The sequence below is a fragment of the Larimichthys crocea genome, chromosome XIV, assembly GCF_000972845.2.
Source record: "Larimichthys crocea isolate SSNF chromosome XIV, L_crocea_2.0, whole genome shotgun sequence".
In the NCBI taxonomy this organism is placed as follows: Eukaryota; Metazoa; Chordata; class Actinopteri; family Sciaenidae; genus Larimichthys; species Larimichthys crocea.
The window spans coordinates 1236250-1249301 of NC_040024.1; the positions used below are offsets into that span (position 1 = coordinate 1236250).

General features: G+C 43.0%; 1 protein-coding gene across 1 annotated transcript; it reads right to left on the reverse strand.

Moving 5' to 3' along the window:
• Positions 1 to 5888: 5888 nt before the first annotated feature.
• On the reverse strand, positions 5889 to 8569 carry LOC104919675 (uncharacterized). The gene is made up of 7 exons (XM_027287531.1): positions 8456 to 8569; positions 8155 to 8310; positions 7442 to 7598; positions 7233 to 7304; positions 6765 to 6859; positions 6481 to 6625; positions 5889 to 6193 (listed from the first exon to the last, which is right to left on the reverse strand). Exons 1-7 carry the CDS (start codon positions 8535 to 8537, stop codon positions 6100 to 6102), a joined length of 801 nt encoding a protein of 266 aa, XP_027143332.1. The 5' UTR covers positions 8538 to 8569; the 3' UTR covers positions 5889 to 6099.
• Between the last annotated feature and the right edge of the window lie 4483 nt (positions 8570 to 13052).

Here is a 13052-nt window from a genome sequence, read left to right on the forward strand (position 1 = left end):
GTGGTGTGAACACTGACTGATCAGATCAGAAAATTGATGACTGTTTTAAGCCATTTGTGTTTGATGCTTTTGTGTCATTGACTGGTGAGTCCGCTGATAAACATGCCATACGGGCTTTGAGAGATACGACGTGCTGCCAATTTGTTATTTTGGCGTCAGCTCTAACTTTTTCTGATAACTCTGCTTGTCATTACAGTTCAGTTCTTAGAGGAGTTGAAATGGGTTACGTGCCATGGCCAGTGCACCGCATCCATATTCAGTCCTCCCTTGTTACTAGATTCTTCCCAGTAGCTGTTTGTACTGAACTTCTAATCCCTGATATCGTACTCCTGATGGGGAACATTATCGCAGGAGGTAACTCCCACATTACAAGTCCTAAATCAACCCCAGTGTGATGGGATCCAGCCATCAGGTCAGATCGCTTTTTCAGGTGACAAAGAGAAGAAGAAAGAGACTGAGAGCTTTGCGTTGCCTGTTCAGGAAGAGTCTGCTGAGCAAGCGCCCCCAACTGGCCCAGAACTACTGTTAGCTAGAGGTGCAGCATTTCCAGCCAACTGAACGTGCTTGAGCCAGATGCAGAAAGCAGACCCGACACTGCGAGAGTGCTTTGACAAGGTGGTGAGTAACGACAAAGCAAGAGATGAAAAAGTAGCATATATTATGGATGGTGAGATACTGCTACGTAAATGGTCTTCCTTTGCAACTGGTGATTCTGATTGTGATTCTGTTTACCAGATAGTCGTTCCTGCAGGATGCCGCCAGCATGTGATGTCAGTGGCTCATGAAAGTAAGTGGGCAGGACATTTGGGCATAACCAAAACTTATCAAGCCATCCTCCGATACTTCTATTGGCCAGGTCTAAAGTCTGATATTTTTAAACATTGCCGTGCTTGCCATGTGTATGGTTGTCGGGAAACCTAACCAGATTGTCCCTCCTGCGCCATTACACCCCATTCCTGTGATAGCAGAGCCATTGGAGCAAGAGATTATTGACTGTGTTGGCCCTCTACCTTGAACTAAAAGTGGAAATCAGTATTTGTTCACTATTATGTGCGCTGCCACTCGTTACCCAGAGCCTATTCCACTCCGTTCGATTACCACTAGGGCCATAGTGAAAGCTTTACTGAAGTTTTTTTTTCTACTTTTGGATTACTGCGAGTGATCCAGACAGACCAGGGCTCTAATCTTAGGTCTGGTCTCTTCAGACGGGTACTCAAGAGCTTAAGTGTACATCACATCATGTCTTCCACATATCAGCCCCAATCGCAAGGAGCTTCAGAGCACTGGCACCAGACGCTAAAGTCGATGCTCAGGAAGTACTGTGTTGAGAATGAAAAACAGTGAGATGAGGGAGTCCCCTTTGTCTTGTTTGCTGCTTGTGACGCCGTGCAGGAATCGATTGGTTTTAGTTCTGCACAGCTTGTTTTCGGCCACAAAAAGCACGTGTTAGACAGTTCCGTGAGGGCCTTCAGCGAGTTAACACCCTTGCTAGCCACCCTTAGTGATTCACAATCGGCCATGAAGTACTATTACAATCGTTCCACTGTATCCCGCAGTTTTGAGGTAGGTGATAAAGTTTTGGTGCTGCTGCCCATCGCCAGATCTGTTTTCGCAGCTAAATTCTCCGGTCCGTATATCGTTAAAAAACGTCTTAGCGACACTGATTATGTACTCTGTCGAAGGCGTAAGACTAGAGTCTGTCACATAAATCTGTTGACACGCTACCAGTCCTGCCAAGACAATGTTACCTCTGCTGTTCCCTCGCCCTTAGTAGCCAAAGCCGAACCATCAGATGTTAAAGCTGTTGCTATGATTGTGACAGAGTCCGTGAGCAGTCCCCACGGAGATGACCCACAGATGCCCATCCCTACACATCCACCGGTTCGCCTCCCAAATTCGGAGATGCTTGCAAACCTGTCATGCTATTTGCAGCATTTAACCGCTGAACAACAACATGATCTGGAGGTGCTGATTGGCCAGTACTATTGTCTATTTAGCGATATTCCAACCCACACTTCTGTCTTGAAACATGACATAGAGGTAGAAGATGCATGCCCCATAAAACAACATCAATCAGACTAAACGTCAGTTGATGAAACAGGAGGTAGAGTATCACCTGCAAAATGATTTGGCTTCTGCTAGTTCCATTCCATGGAGTTCACCGTGTCTGCTAGAAACTAAAGCCGATGGCTCCCCCAGGTTTATCACAGATTTTCGCAAGGTAAATGCAGTTACTGTTCGAGATTCATACCCTCTCCCCTTGCATGGAGGATTGTATCGATAACCTGGGCACCACAAAATTCGTTAGTAAGTTAGACATTGGTTGAAAAAAAGGATAAAAGTGTCTGGTAGCCTTTGAGGTCATCGGCTAGTTTGTATTTGAGCCATTTTCTTTCGGCAGCTCTGAGTTTGGTGCTTGGTGATCAAAGGTTATCATCCAACCATGGGTGAGATTGGTTTGGCCAAGCAGGCCTCATAGATAAAGGACACAGCTTGTTCAGACATGAGTTCAGAGTAGAGCAGAGTGACTCAGTGGCATCTTTAACCTTCAGAGAGAAGAATGTGCTGAGTGGTGGTAGAGCAGAGGTAACAATAGAGAAAAAGTGAGTTGGAGATAAGTTACGGAGGTTGCGGCGGAACGTAACCATTGATGGAGGAGCAGAGGGTTGCTCTGACAGAGTGACATTAAACTGGATAAAAAAGTGATCTGATAGGTGGAGAGGCGTTACCACCAGTGCATCTGTGGCACAGTTTCGGGTGAGAATCAGGTCAAGGTTTTTGCCAGCTTTGTGAGTAGGAGGACTGTGGACCAGCTGGAGGTCAAAGGAATGAATTCATGACATGAGGCTATCAGAGTCTGGACTGTCTAAGTGGATGTTCATGTCACCTGTTGTGGAGAAATTGCTGAAGTCAAAGATCAATGGTGACGTTAGGAAGGAAGAAAGTGTTCAGGAGCCTCTGATGTCTTATGCTGTATTATTTATTGATGCTTGGCCAAGGAGAATTAGAGACACTCTCAAAGTTCATCAGAAGTGCCTGAGTCGGTCTCACATTCTGACGAACTCATCCTGGTGGATCGACTTTAAACCCCAAGATAACACCACAAATACTACACTCCCAGAATTAGTCAGAGAATGTTTTTACCCATGCAGGTGTTATTGTCAACATATTCTAGTCTGGAAACACTGCTGTCTGTTTACGCAGATTGGAACGTCAACAACAAGCTATCTATTATGACTAGGAAGGCAGCAATAGGTCTCTTCGACCCTGATCACCACAGTGTTGAGATAGACTGGCACCTACTCAAAGCCAAACAATTAATACTACCAAGGACCTCAAGGCCCACACGTGACCTTGTGTAACCTAAGGATAGAAAATTCCATAACATTGCCCAAGACAAGCAACGGACAGTCATGATCAGGTATGGATGACAGCAGGGTATCTAGCTCATCTGTAAAGCCCCTATTTGGCCTGGTGGAAGGTAAATGACAACAACGTAGGCCTTAACAGGGGCTGTTACTGTAATGGCATGGTATTCGAGAGTGTCATAATTTGTGGAATGTAACAGCAGAGTGAATTTCCATTTGTTGGAAATTAGCAGGCCAGTCCCTCCTCCTCGACCAGCAGGACAGGGGGTGTGGGAGAGTGTGTAATTAGTGGAGAGTGCAGCTGGGGTGGCTGTGTTCTCTGGTTTGATCCAGGTCTCAGTGAGAGCAAGGAGCTCCAGAGAAAGGTGGTTGTTGTAAGCCGTAATAGAATCGGTTTTGTTAACTGCGGATTGGCAGTTCCATAAGCCCATGGAAAAGGAGGCAACAGTTAGATGGATTGGTTACGGAGGTTATTTAGATTTCTAAATCTTTTGACAAAATGTTTTCTGTGTGAACTGGAGACAACAACAGGTATGGAGTGGCACACACTGTAATACTCTGTGTGAGTGTGGAGGGAATAGGACTGGTTCCCTTTGCTCGGTGAACTTGCACAGGTAAACTTGCTCGTCTTGATCTACGAACGTCTTCACTGAGGACGGCTGGACACAATGGCTGACGTTTCAACAACCGCCCTGTTTTATACTTTCATTGGATTTAAACGCGGCTGTTCTCGCGTTTAGGCTGATTGCGACTAGCGTAGACTGCCCTCTTCCATTGCTGTGAATGGTTTTCCAATTGAGGTGCAAATTGCTCACACCTGAGTGTTCTGATCACCCGTAGATGACCGAAACTCACAGCTCTTACCCCGAAAATACACAGCATGCGGAACGGCTGCAGAACGGCTCCGCTCCGGAACGGCTGCGTACTCCGCCATCTGCCAACTCACACATAATCCGTTTGTGATGCGCTCAGGTGCGTCTCCGCCGGCTACTGAGCATCGCGAGAACGCACAAGATCTCGCGAATTCACGCATAATCATGCAATATTGCCGGCTGTAGTCTCTTTGACTCCTGCAATGGCATTCCACGCCGCATCTTTTTTCTGGTGTCCTTATAAAAAGGATGTGAGGTGTCATGAATGATTACGCCTGAAAACCCCTCACCTGTTGACTTCAGGTCGCCCCCGCCCATTATGACGTGTTCTTGAAATGAAACTGATCTGCGGTGAACATGGAGTATTTTATTTTGAAAATCAACCAGGGTTTTATTTTGTATTTTGTAGCTGATTTCCTTCCCCGCACAGTCTGCTCTGTGCTGATTTATGCGCCGTGCTCCGGCGTCTGTGAAAAATAGAAGCAGTGTATTTTAGCCTTTATTGTTCACTTGCCCTCAGTTGTTTACAACGCACAGAGTTGAATTCTGAATGATTTCAGAATTCAAAAGGATTCAGATTTAGTCACCCCAGAAACATCATAACACTCTTTGCTTAATACTGACCGCCCCAGTCAGTAGAGTGTAATGCTTACACTTTCACTCTCCCAACACACCAAAGGACCTTGTCCGAGATAGAAACACAATATTAAGTACAACAGAGGCCTCTCTTACCTGAGAAAGGATTTGGCTGTAAAAAGAAAAAAATCCATGCAACGTTCAGGAGAACCACAGTGACCTGCGCAATCCTGTTTCTACCATGTTTCTATCTCGTGTCAAGTCAAATGATATTTATATAGCCCAAACTAACAATTTGCACTGTGTACAACTCTGTCTGTCTTTAGGCCCTCGATAGACTTTCTACTGATTAAACTTTAGTCTGTAATGAACCAGTCACTGGCACACTGTGTGGGAGCAAAATGAAATACCACTTTATATGCTGTTGTTCTGTGTGTGTGTGTGTGTGTGTGTGTGCAAAGATCTACATTGAACCACTTAAAACCAACTGTACAGCTACCTGTTAGTATAACAGAAGTTCTTTAATACAGGAAGAGCATGAGAGCGAGAGCACTAACTGTTATAAATAACAAGATTAAAAATAAACGTTGACCATAAGCTATCCAAATTAGCCTGCCAAACACTGAATGTTTTTTTTAGAGACAGACAGCTTAAATGGTTAATGACTGATGACTAACACTGGGGGAAATGGAAAGATCAGCTTGAATTAACACTGTTAGCATACAGTGTGATCTTCTTTGATTTTTAAATTTTTTTTATCTTCCCTATATTCTTAGATTTTTGACTTAATGTTTGTTTTACACCAAAAACACCAAGACAAATTCCTCGTATGTGAAAACCTACTTGGCAATATACCGGATTCTAACCTAACAATACAATGGCACCATTCATCTGTCAGTCAAGTCATGGGAAACACCCACCCAGAGGTTTGAAACTCAAATATGTCCTTTGACTATTTTAATATTTTTATTTTATTTATTTGTTTGATATTTTAGACAAAGACTGATTAAGGCTTGTACAAACTAAAAGCGTGACATTTTTCTGGCTTAGAAAAAACTGAGACGAGACAAGAAAAGTTTTTAAACTGATTTTTTACTGTATGATATTGTGGATAATACAAAGCATTCAAAAGAAATTACAAGAAAAGAGAAAGATTAAACCTTTAATTACTGAGACAGATTTTGCACATGATATCAGAATCATAAGCCACATTGCAGCATGCATTTCATAGTATGTGATAAAGCAACAAAAGTCGCAGTGACTTTAAAGGGCGGGCAGTTGGCTTAAAAGGACTTCTCATCCAAATATTTCATGATGCCGTCGACCCAGGTGAGAGACGGATCTGCACAGATGCGACGAGACTTTTGTGTAACCAGACTGAAAGAAAGAGATGAAAACATTGTCTTTATGAGTGTTGGCAGGTCAAGGTTTAAAAAAAAAAAATTAAAAAAGTAGTACATAGAAAATGCAGAGTAAAATTAGAATTTACTATATAATCATAAATAAAATAAATAAAATATTTATACAATATGCTGTATATCTAATGAGAAATAAATAGAAAAAGTGTTATGCAGATGATTTATAAAGTAATAGTCACACTAAGTAATACTCGTCATATTTATTTAGGTCATTGTATTGAACTAAACTCAGGTTTCAGTACTTACATGACTGCAGCCTTCGAGCAGCGGTGATCAGACAGATAATATGACTTGATGAAGTTTTTCATCACTCTTCTCGGGTAGAATTTCAAGCAGCAGTCATCAGGACCGATTATTGACATGGGAAAAGCTGGAGGCATCTCAGACCTGTCTACAACAGTGACTACATGAACATATGACGGGATTGAAAAACTTTTTGGAACGTCAAATTTAAATGACAATAAGTGGAGTGATGGCACTGAGGAAACTCATGCTCATACAGTTAAAACATGTTGAGGGCATCAACTCACTCAAACCAGGAGAACGTGTTGGGTCCTCGTCTTTTTCTTGGACAGGAGGTTTCGACTGCCGGGTCACTGTAACATGAGCAGCTTCTGAGCTGTCTCTAACATATGCAAGTATAGAATACATGTAAGTATTAGACTGGATTGGAAAACATTTGAAAACATTCAAATATTCATTCACATAGTTATGTTAGTCATATCTTTGATATCAGTGCTCCGTACATTTCTCTGTGTGAAACTTACAAAATAAATTTGTTTGTTTTTTTCTGCTGTTATCCAGAAGCAGTTTGGATCTTGTACTATATTTCTATTAAATACAATATTTTCATTTCCATTCCATTGTCCATAATTGTAATTATAACACTTTGACTTTTTCCTAAATGTTATCGAGTCACAGCATATTGTACAGAGTGCTGATGTCACATACTGTCGTGTATATTATTATACATTGGCCAGGTAACATCCAGAACTTACGAAGCAAGTGAATCAAAGACAGAAAAGAAGGTTTCCACATCAACACACACCTTCTTGTTGGGAAACGTCATGCTAGTCAAATACACATAAGAGAAAAGAAAAACTGATTCATTGGTGATATTATGATGATACTGCTGTTACACTGTTATTAACAATTTACTGCACTGAAATACAACAATTCAAAGCACAAACAAAGACTTGTGACTTACATTATCATAGGCTTACATCCCGGTGCTGGAGCTCTGAACTTGATATCTGAAAACCCTGAGTAATCACTTTGTTTCATATGTGTGTTGTTGCACTGACAGTCATGAGTTTCAGTCTTATTGATGACGTGAGCTTCATGCAAAGAGAGCTTTGTTTTCTCTGTAGACATAAACATGCATGTGGATATTAGTCAGTTAATTACATTACTGGAAAATGTCATCACATCAAAATCATCAAATTGGAAGTAGTATCGCCCATCCCTGATGTATTATGCAGTATTGTGCGTAAGTGTTTTAATGTGCAGAACAAGTCTCAGTTGTCTTTCACAAATACATCTTTTATTTTTCTTCTTTAATATAAGTCATAATACTGCAATGTGTAGGAATCAGTGAAATATTGTACCCACTTCCTGACCATTTTAAAAAGCAGTCTATTATATTCATTTAAAATGTGGTTTAATGGCATTGCTCAGTTCCACATGTTCATCAGGCTTTTTGTCCCGCATCAAAGCTTTACTTGGCATCTTTATTTCAAACGACCCGACCAACTGCGACCCGAATATCTTTAAAATAATTGTTTGGTGACTCATGACCGCGGGCACCCGCTCAATTTGGATCAACCCACGCATCACTGGTGGGAATGCATGGACTTTTTGAAAAACAAACAGAGTTTACATGAGCAAATAAAAAAATAGAGACCTGAAAGACAGACTTACCTTCAGCTGTCATGTTGGTGCTGTTGGTTTTATTAGGGGTGATGTTGGCTGAATGTGCAGTCGAAGCCCAGTTCATGTCAGGATGAGGCTGAATACAAAACTGTCTAAACAGCATCTCCTCATCAGAGCTGTCAGAGCTTCTTCTCTGTACAAACACTGAAAATCAACACAAACCAACCCAAGATGACCAACACATGAAGTTTAAATGCTAAGTAATAAAGTTATGATGAATTAATTTGATATTTTGTATGAAACAAACCAACAAGCAACAGAAATCACAATAGAAAACATCTTCTGTTACCTGAGAAAGGATCAGGCTGTAAAAAGAAGGCAATCCATGCTATGTTCAGGAGAACCACGATGACCTGGACAGTCCACTGCATGTTTCTATCTGCTGAAATCCAGAACCTTCACTCTGTCAGTGCTGAAAGCTGCTGCTGACTTTCCGTCTGTGTGTGGGGTACATATACGTGCTTCAGAATGTAACACCTCTCAAACATTTTAAAATGGCTTACTCTGTGTGTTTGTGTGTTGCAGAGCTGTGTAATTTACCATTTAACCACAAAACCAGCAGCACATCGTGGGTACATAACATGCACTGCATTCCCATGGTTGATATACATAGACTCTGTGTTACATATGACCTAATCTGATACATTTCATACCAGAAATGTAAATTTAAATGGAATGTAAATCAATGGTTAAATATATAAAATACTATTGTGCCACTGTACACTGATATGTGTATGTCACCACCTTCCACCAGTTCACCTAACCTAGTGTTTGTCATTAGTAAGCATGTGGCTTTGGTACCTGTATTTCGGGAAGCATACCGACAGAAGTTTTGAGGTCACAAGAAAGGAAAAGGACTTTAAGAAGTGTTTGTCTGAGTGTATTGTTGTATATCTGAATGAACAGAAAGTGGGTACACTGTCTGCTGCTGTGCTGACTGATGAGTATGTGTTAACCCATAAATCTGCTTTTTCTCCAGTCTCTGCTGTCTCATGTCCCTCCTCTCCTCACAGACCCCCTAATCCACGTGGGCTGAAAGAGGAAAGGGAATGTTATTACTGTCACCAGCTCGGCCATGTCATTGCAAATTCCGTGACATTAAAACACAGAGAGCAGTCCTCACGCTCTGCTCAAGCAAAAGGGATAGGACTGATTAGAGCAGATCGTGGTGTGAACACTGACTGATCTGATCAGGAAATTGATGACTGTTTTAAGCCATTTGTGTTTGATGCCTTTGTGTCATTGACTGGTGAGTCCGCTGATAAACATGCCATACGGGCTTTGAGAGATACGGCATGCTCCCAATCTGTTATTTTGGCGTCAGCTCTACCTTTTTCTGATAACTCTGCTTGTCATTACAGTTCAGTTCTTAGAGGAGTTGAAATGGGTTACGTGCCACGGCCAGCGCACCGCATCCATATTCAGTCCTCCCTTGCTTTGCGTTGCCTGTTCAGGAAGAGTCTGCTGAGCAAGCGCCCCCGACTGGCCCAGAACTACTGTTAGCTAGAGGTGCAGCATTTCCAGCCAACTGAACGTGCTTGAGCCAGATGCAGAAAGCAGACCCGACACTGCGAGAGTGCTTTGACAAGGTGGTGAGTAACGACAAAGCAAGAGATGAAAAAGTAGCATATATTATGGATGGTGAGATACTGCTACGTAAATGGTCTTCCTTTGCAACTGGTGATTCTGATTGTGATTCTGTTTACCAGATAGTTATTCCTGCAGGATGCCGCCAGCATGTGATGAAAATAAGTGGGCAGGACATTTGGGCATAACCAAAACTTATCAAGCCATCCTCCGATACTTCTATTGGCCAGGTCTAAAGTCTGATATTTTTAAACATTGCCGTGCTTGCCATGTGTTTGGTTGTCGGGAAACCTAACCAGATTGTACCTCCTGCACCATTACGCCCCATTCCTGTGATAGCAGAGCCATTGGAGCAAGAAATTACTGACTGTGTTGGCCCTCTACCTTGAACTAAAAGTGGAAATCAGTATTTGTTCACTATTATGTGCGCTGCCACTCGTTACCCAGAGCCTATTCCACTCCGTTCGATTACCACTAGGGCCGTAGTGAAAGCTTTTACTTTTGGATTACTGCGAGTGATCCAGACAGACCAGGGCTCTAATCTTAAGTCTGGTCTCTTCAGACGGGTACTCAAGAGCTTAAGTGTGCATCACATCATGTCTTTCACATACCAGCCCCAATCGCAAGGAGCTTCAGAACACTGGCACCAGAGGCTAAAGTCGATGCTCAGGAAGTACTGTGTTGAGAATGAAAAACAGTGAGATGAGGGAGTCCCCTTTGTCTTGTTTGCTGCTTGTGACGCCGTGCAGGAATCGATTGGTTTTAGTTCTGCACAGCTTGTTTTTCGGCCACAAAAAGCACGTGTTAGACAGTTCCGTGAGGGCCTTCAGCGAGTTAACACCCTTGCTAGCCACCCTTAGTGATTCACAATCGGCCATGAAGTACTATTACGATCGTTCCACTGTATCCCGCAGTTTTGAGGTAGGTGATAAAGTTTTGGTGCTGCTGCCCATCGCCAGATCTGTTTTCGCAGCTAAATTCTCCGGTCCGTATATCGTTAAAAAACGTCTTAGCGACACTGATTATGTACTCTGTCGAAGGCGTAAGACTAGAGTCTGTCACATAAATCTGTTGACACGCTACCAGTCCTGCCAAGACAATGTTACCTCTGCTGTTCCCTCGCCCTTAGTAGCCAAAGCCGAACCATCAGATGTTAAAGCTGTTGCTATGATTGTGACAGAGTCCGTGAGCAGTCCCCACGGAGATGACCCACAGATGCCCATCCCTACACATCCACCGGTTCGCCTCCCAAATTCGGAGATGCTTGCAAACCTGTCATGCTATTTGCAGCATTTAACCGCTGAACAACAACATGATCTGGAGGTGCTGATTGGCCAGTACTATTGTCTATTTAGCGATATTCCAACCCACACTTCTGTCTTGAAACATGACATAGAGGTAGAAGATGCATGCCCCATAAAACAACATCAATCAGACTAAACGTCAGTTGATGAAACAGGAGGTAGAGTATCACCTGCAAAATGATTTGGCTTCTGCTAGTTCCATTCCATGGAGTTCACCGTGTCTGCTAGAAACTAAAGCCGATGGCTCCCCCAGGTTTATCACAGATTTTCGCAAGGTAAATGCAGTTACTGTTCGAGATTCATACCCTCTCCCCTTGCATGGAAGATTGTATCGATAACCTGGGCACCACAAAATTCGTTAGTAAGTTGGACATTGGTTGAAAAAAAGGATAAAAGTGTCTGGTAGCCTTTGAGGTCATCGGCTAGTTTGTATTTGAGCCATTTTCTTTCGGCAGCTCTGAGTTTGGTGCTTGGTGATCAAAGGTTATCATCCAACCATGGGTGAGATTGGTTTGGCCAAGCAGGCCTCATAGATAAAGGACACAGCTTGTTCAGACATGAGTTCAGAGTAGAGCAGAGTGACTCAGTGGCATCTTTGACCTTCAGAGAGAAGAATGTGCTGAGTGGTGGTAGAGCAGAGGTAACAATAGAGGAGAAGTGAGTTGGAGATAAGTTACGGCGGTTGCGGCGGAACGCAACCATTGATGGAGGAGCAGAGGGTTGCTCTGACAGAGTGACATTAAACTGGATAAAAAAGTGATCTGATAGGTGGAGAGGCGTTACCACCAGTGCATCTGTGGCACAGTTTTGGCTGAGAATCAGGTCAAGGTTTTTGCCAGCTTTGTGAGTAGGAGGACTGTGGACCAGCTGGAGGTCAAAGGAATGAATTCATGACATAAAGCTATCAGAGCCTGGACTGTCTAAGTGGATGTTCATGTCACCTGTTGTGGAGAAATTGCTGAAGTCAAAGGTCAATGGTGAGGTCAGGAGGGAAGAAAGTGTTCAGGAGCCTCTGATGTCTTATGCTGTATTATTTATTGATGCTTGGCCAAGGAGAATTAGAGACACTCTCAAAGTTCATCAGAAGTGCTTGAGTCGGTCTCACATTCTGCCCAACTCATGCTGGTGGATAAACTTTAAACCCAAAGATCACACCCCAAATACTACACTCCCAGAATTAGTCAAAGAGAATGTCTTTACCCATGCAGGTGTTATTTCAGCATATTCTAGTCTGGAGACACAGATGTCTGTTTATGCAGATTGGAACGTCAACAACAAGCTATCTATTATGACTACGAAGGCAGCAATAGGTCTCTTCGACCCTGGCCACCACAGTGAGATATGGTGGCTAACAATTAATACTACCGAGGACCTCAAGGCCCACACGTGACCTTGTGTAACCTAAGGATAGAAAATTCCATAACATTGCCCAAGACAAGCAACAGACAGTCATGATCAGGTATGAATAACAGCAGGGTTTCTAGCTCATCTGTAAAGCCCCCCATTTGGCCTGGTGGAAGGTAAATGACAACAACGTAGGCCTTAACAGGGGCCGTTACTGTAATGGCATGGTATTCGAGAGTGTCATAATTTGTGGAATGTAACAGCAGAGTGAATTTCCATTTGTTGGAAATTAGCAGGCCAGTCCCTCCTCCTCGACCAGCAGGACAGGGGGTGTGGGAGAGTGTGTAATTAGTGGAGAGTGCAGCTGGGGTGGCTGTGTTCTCTGGTTTGATTCAGGTCTCAGTGAGAGCAAGGAGCTCCAGAGAAAGGTGGTTGTTGTAAGCCGTAATAGAATCGGTTTTGTTAACTGTGGATTGGCAGTTTCATAAGCCCATGGAAAAGGAGGCAACGGTTAGATGGATTGGTTACGGAGGTTATTTAGATTTCTGCGTCTTTTGACAAAATGTTTTCTGTGTGAACTGGAGACAACAACAGGTATGGAGTGGCACACACTGTAATACTCCGTGTGAGTGTGGAGGGAATAGGACTGGT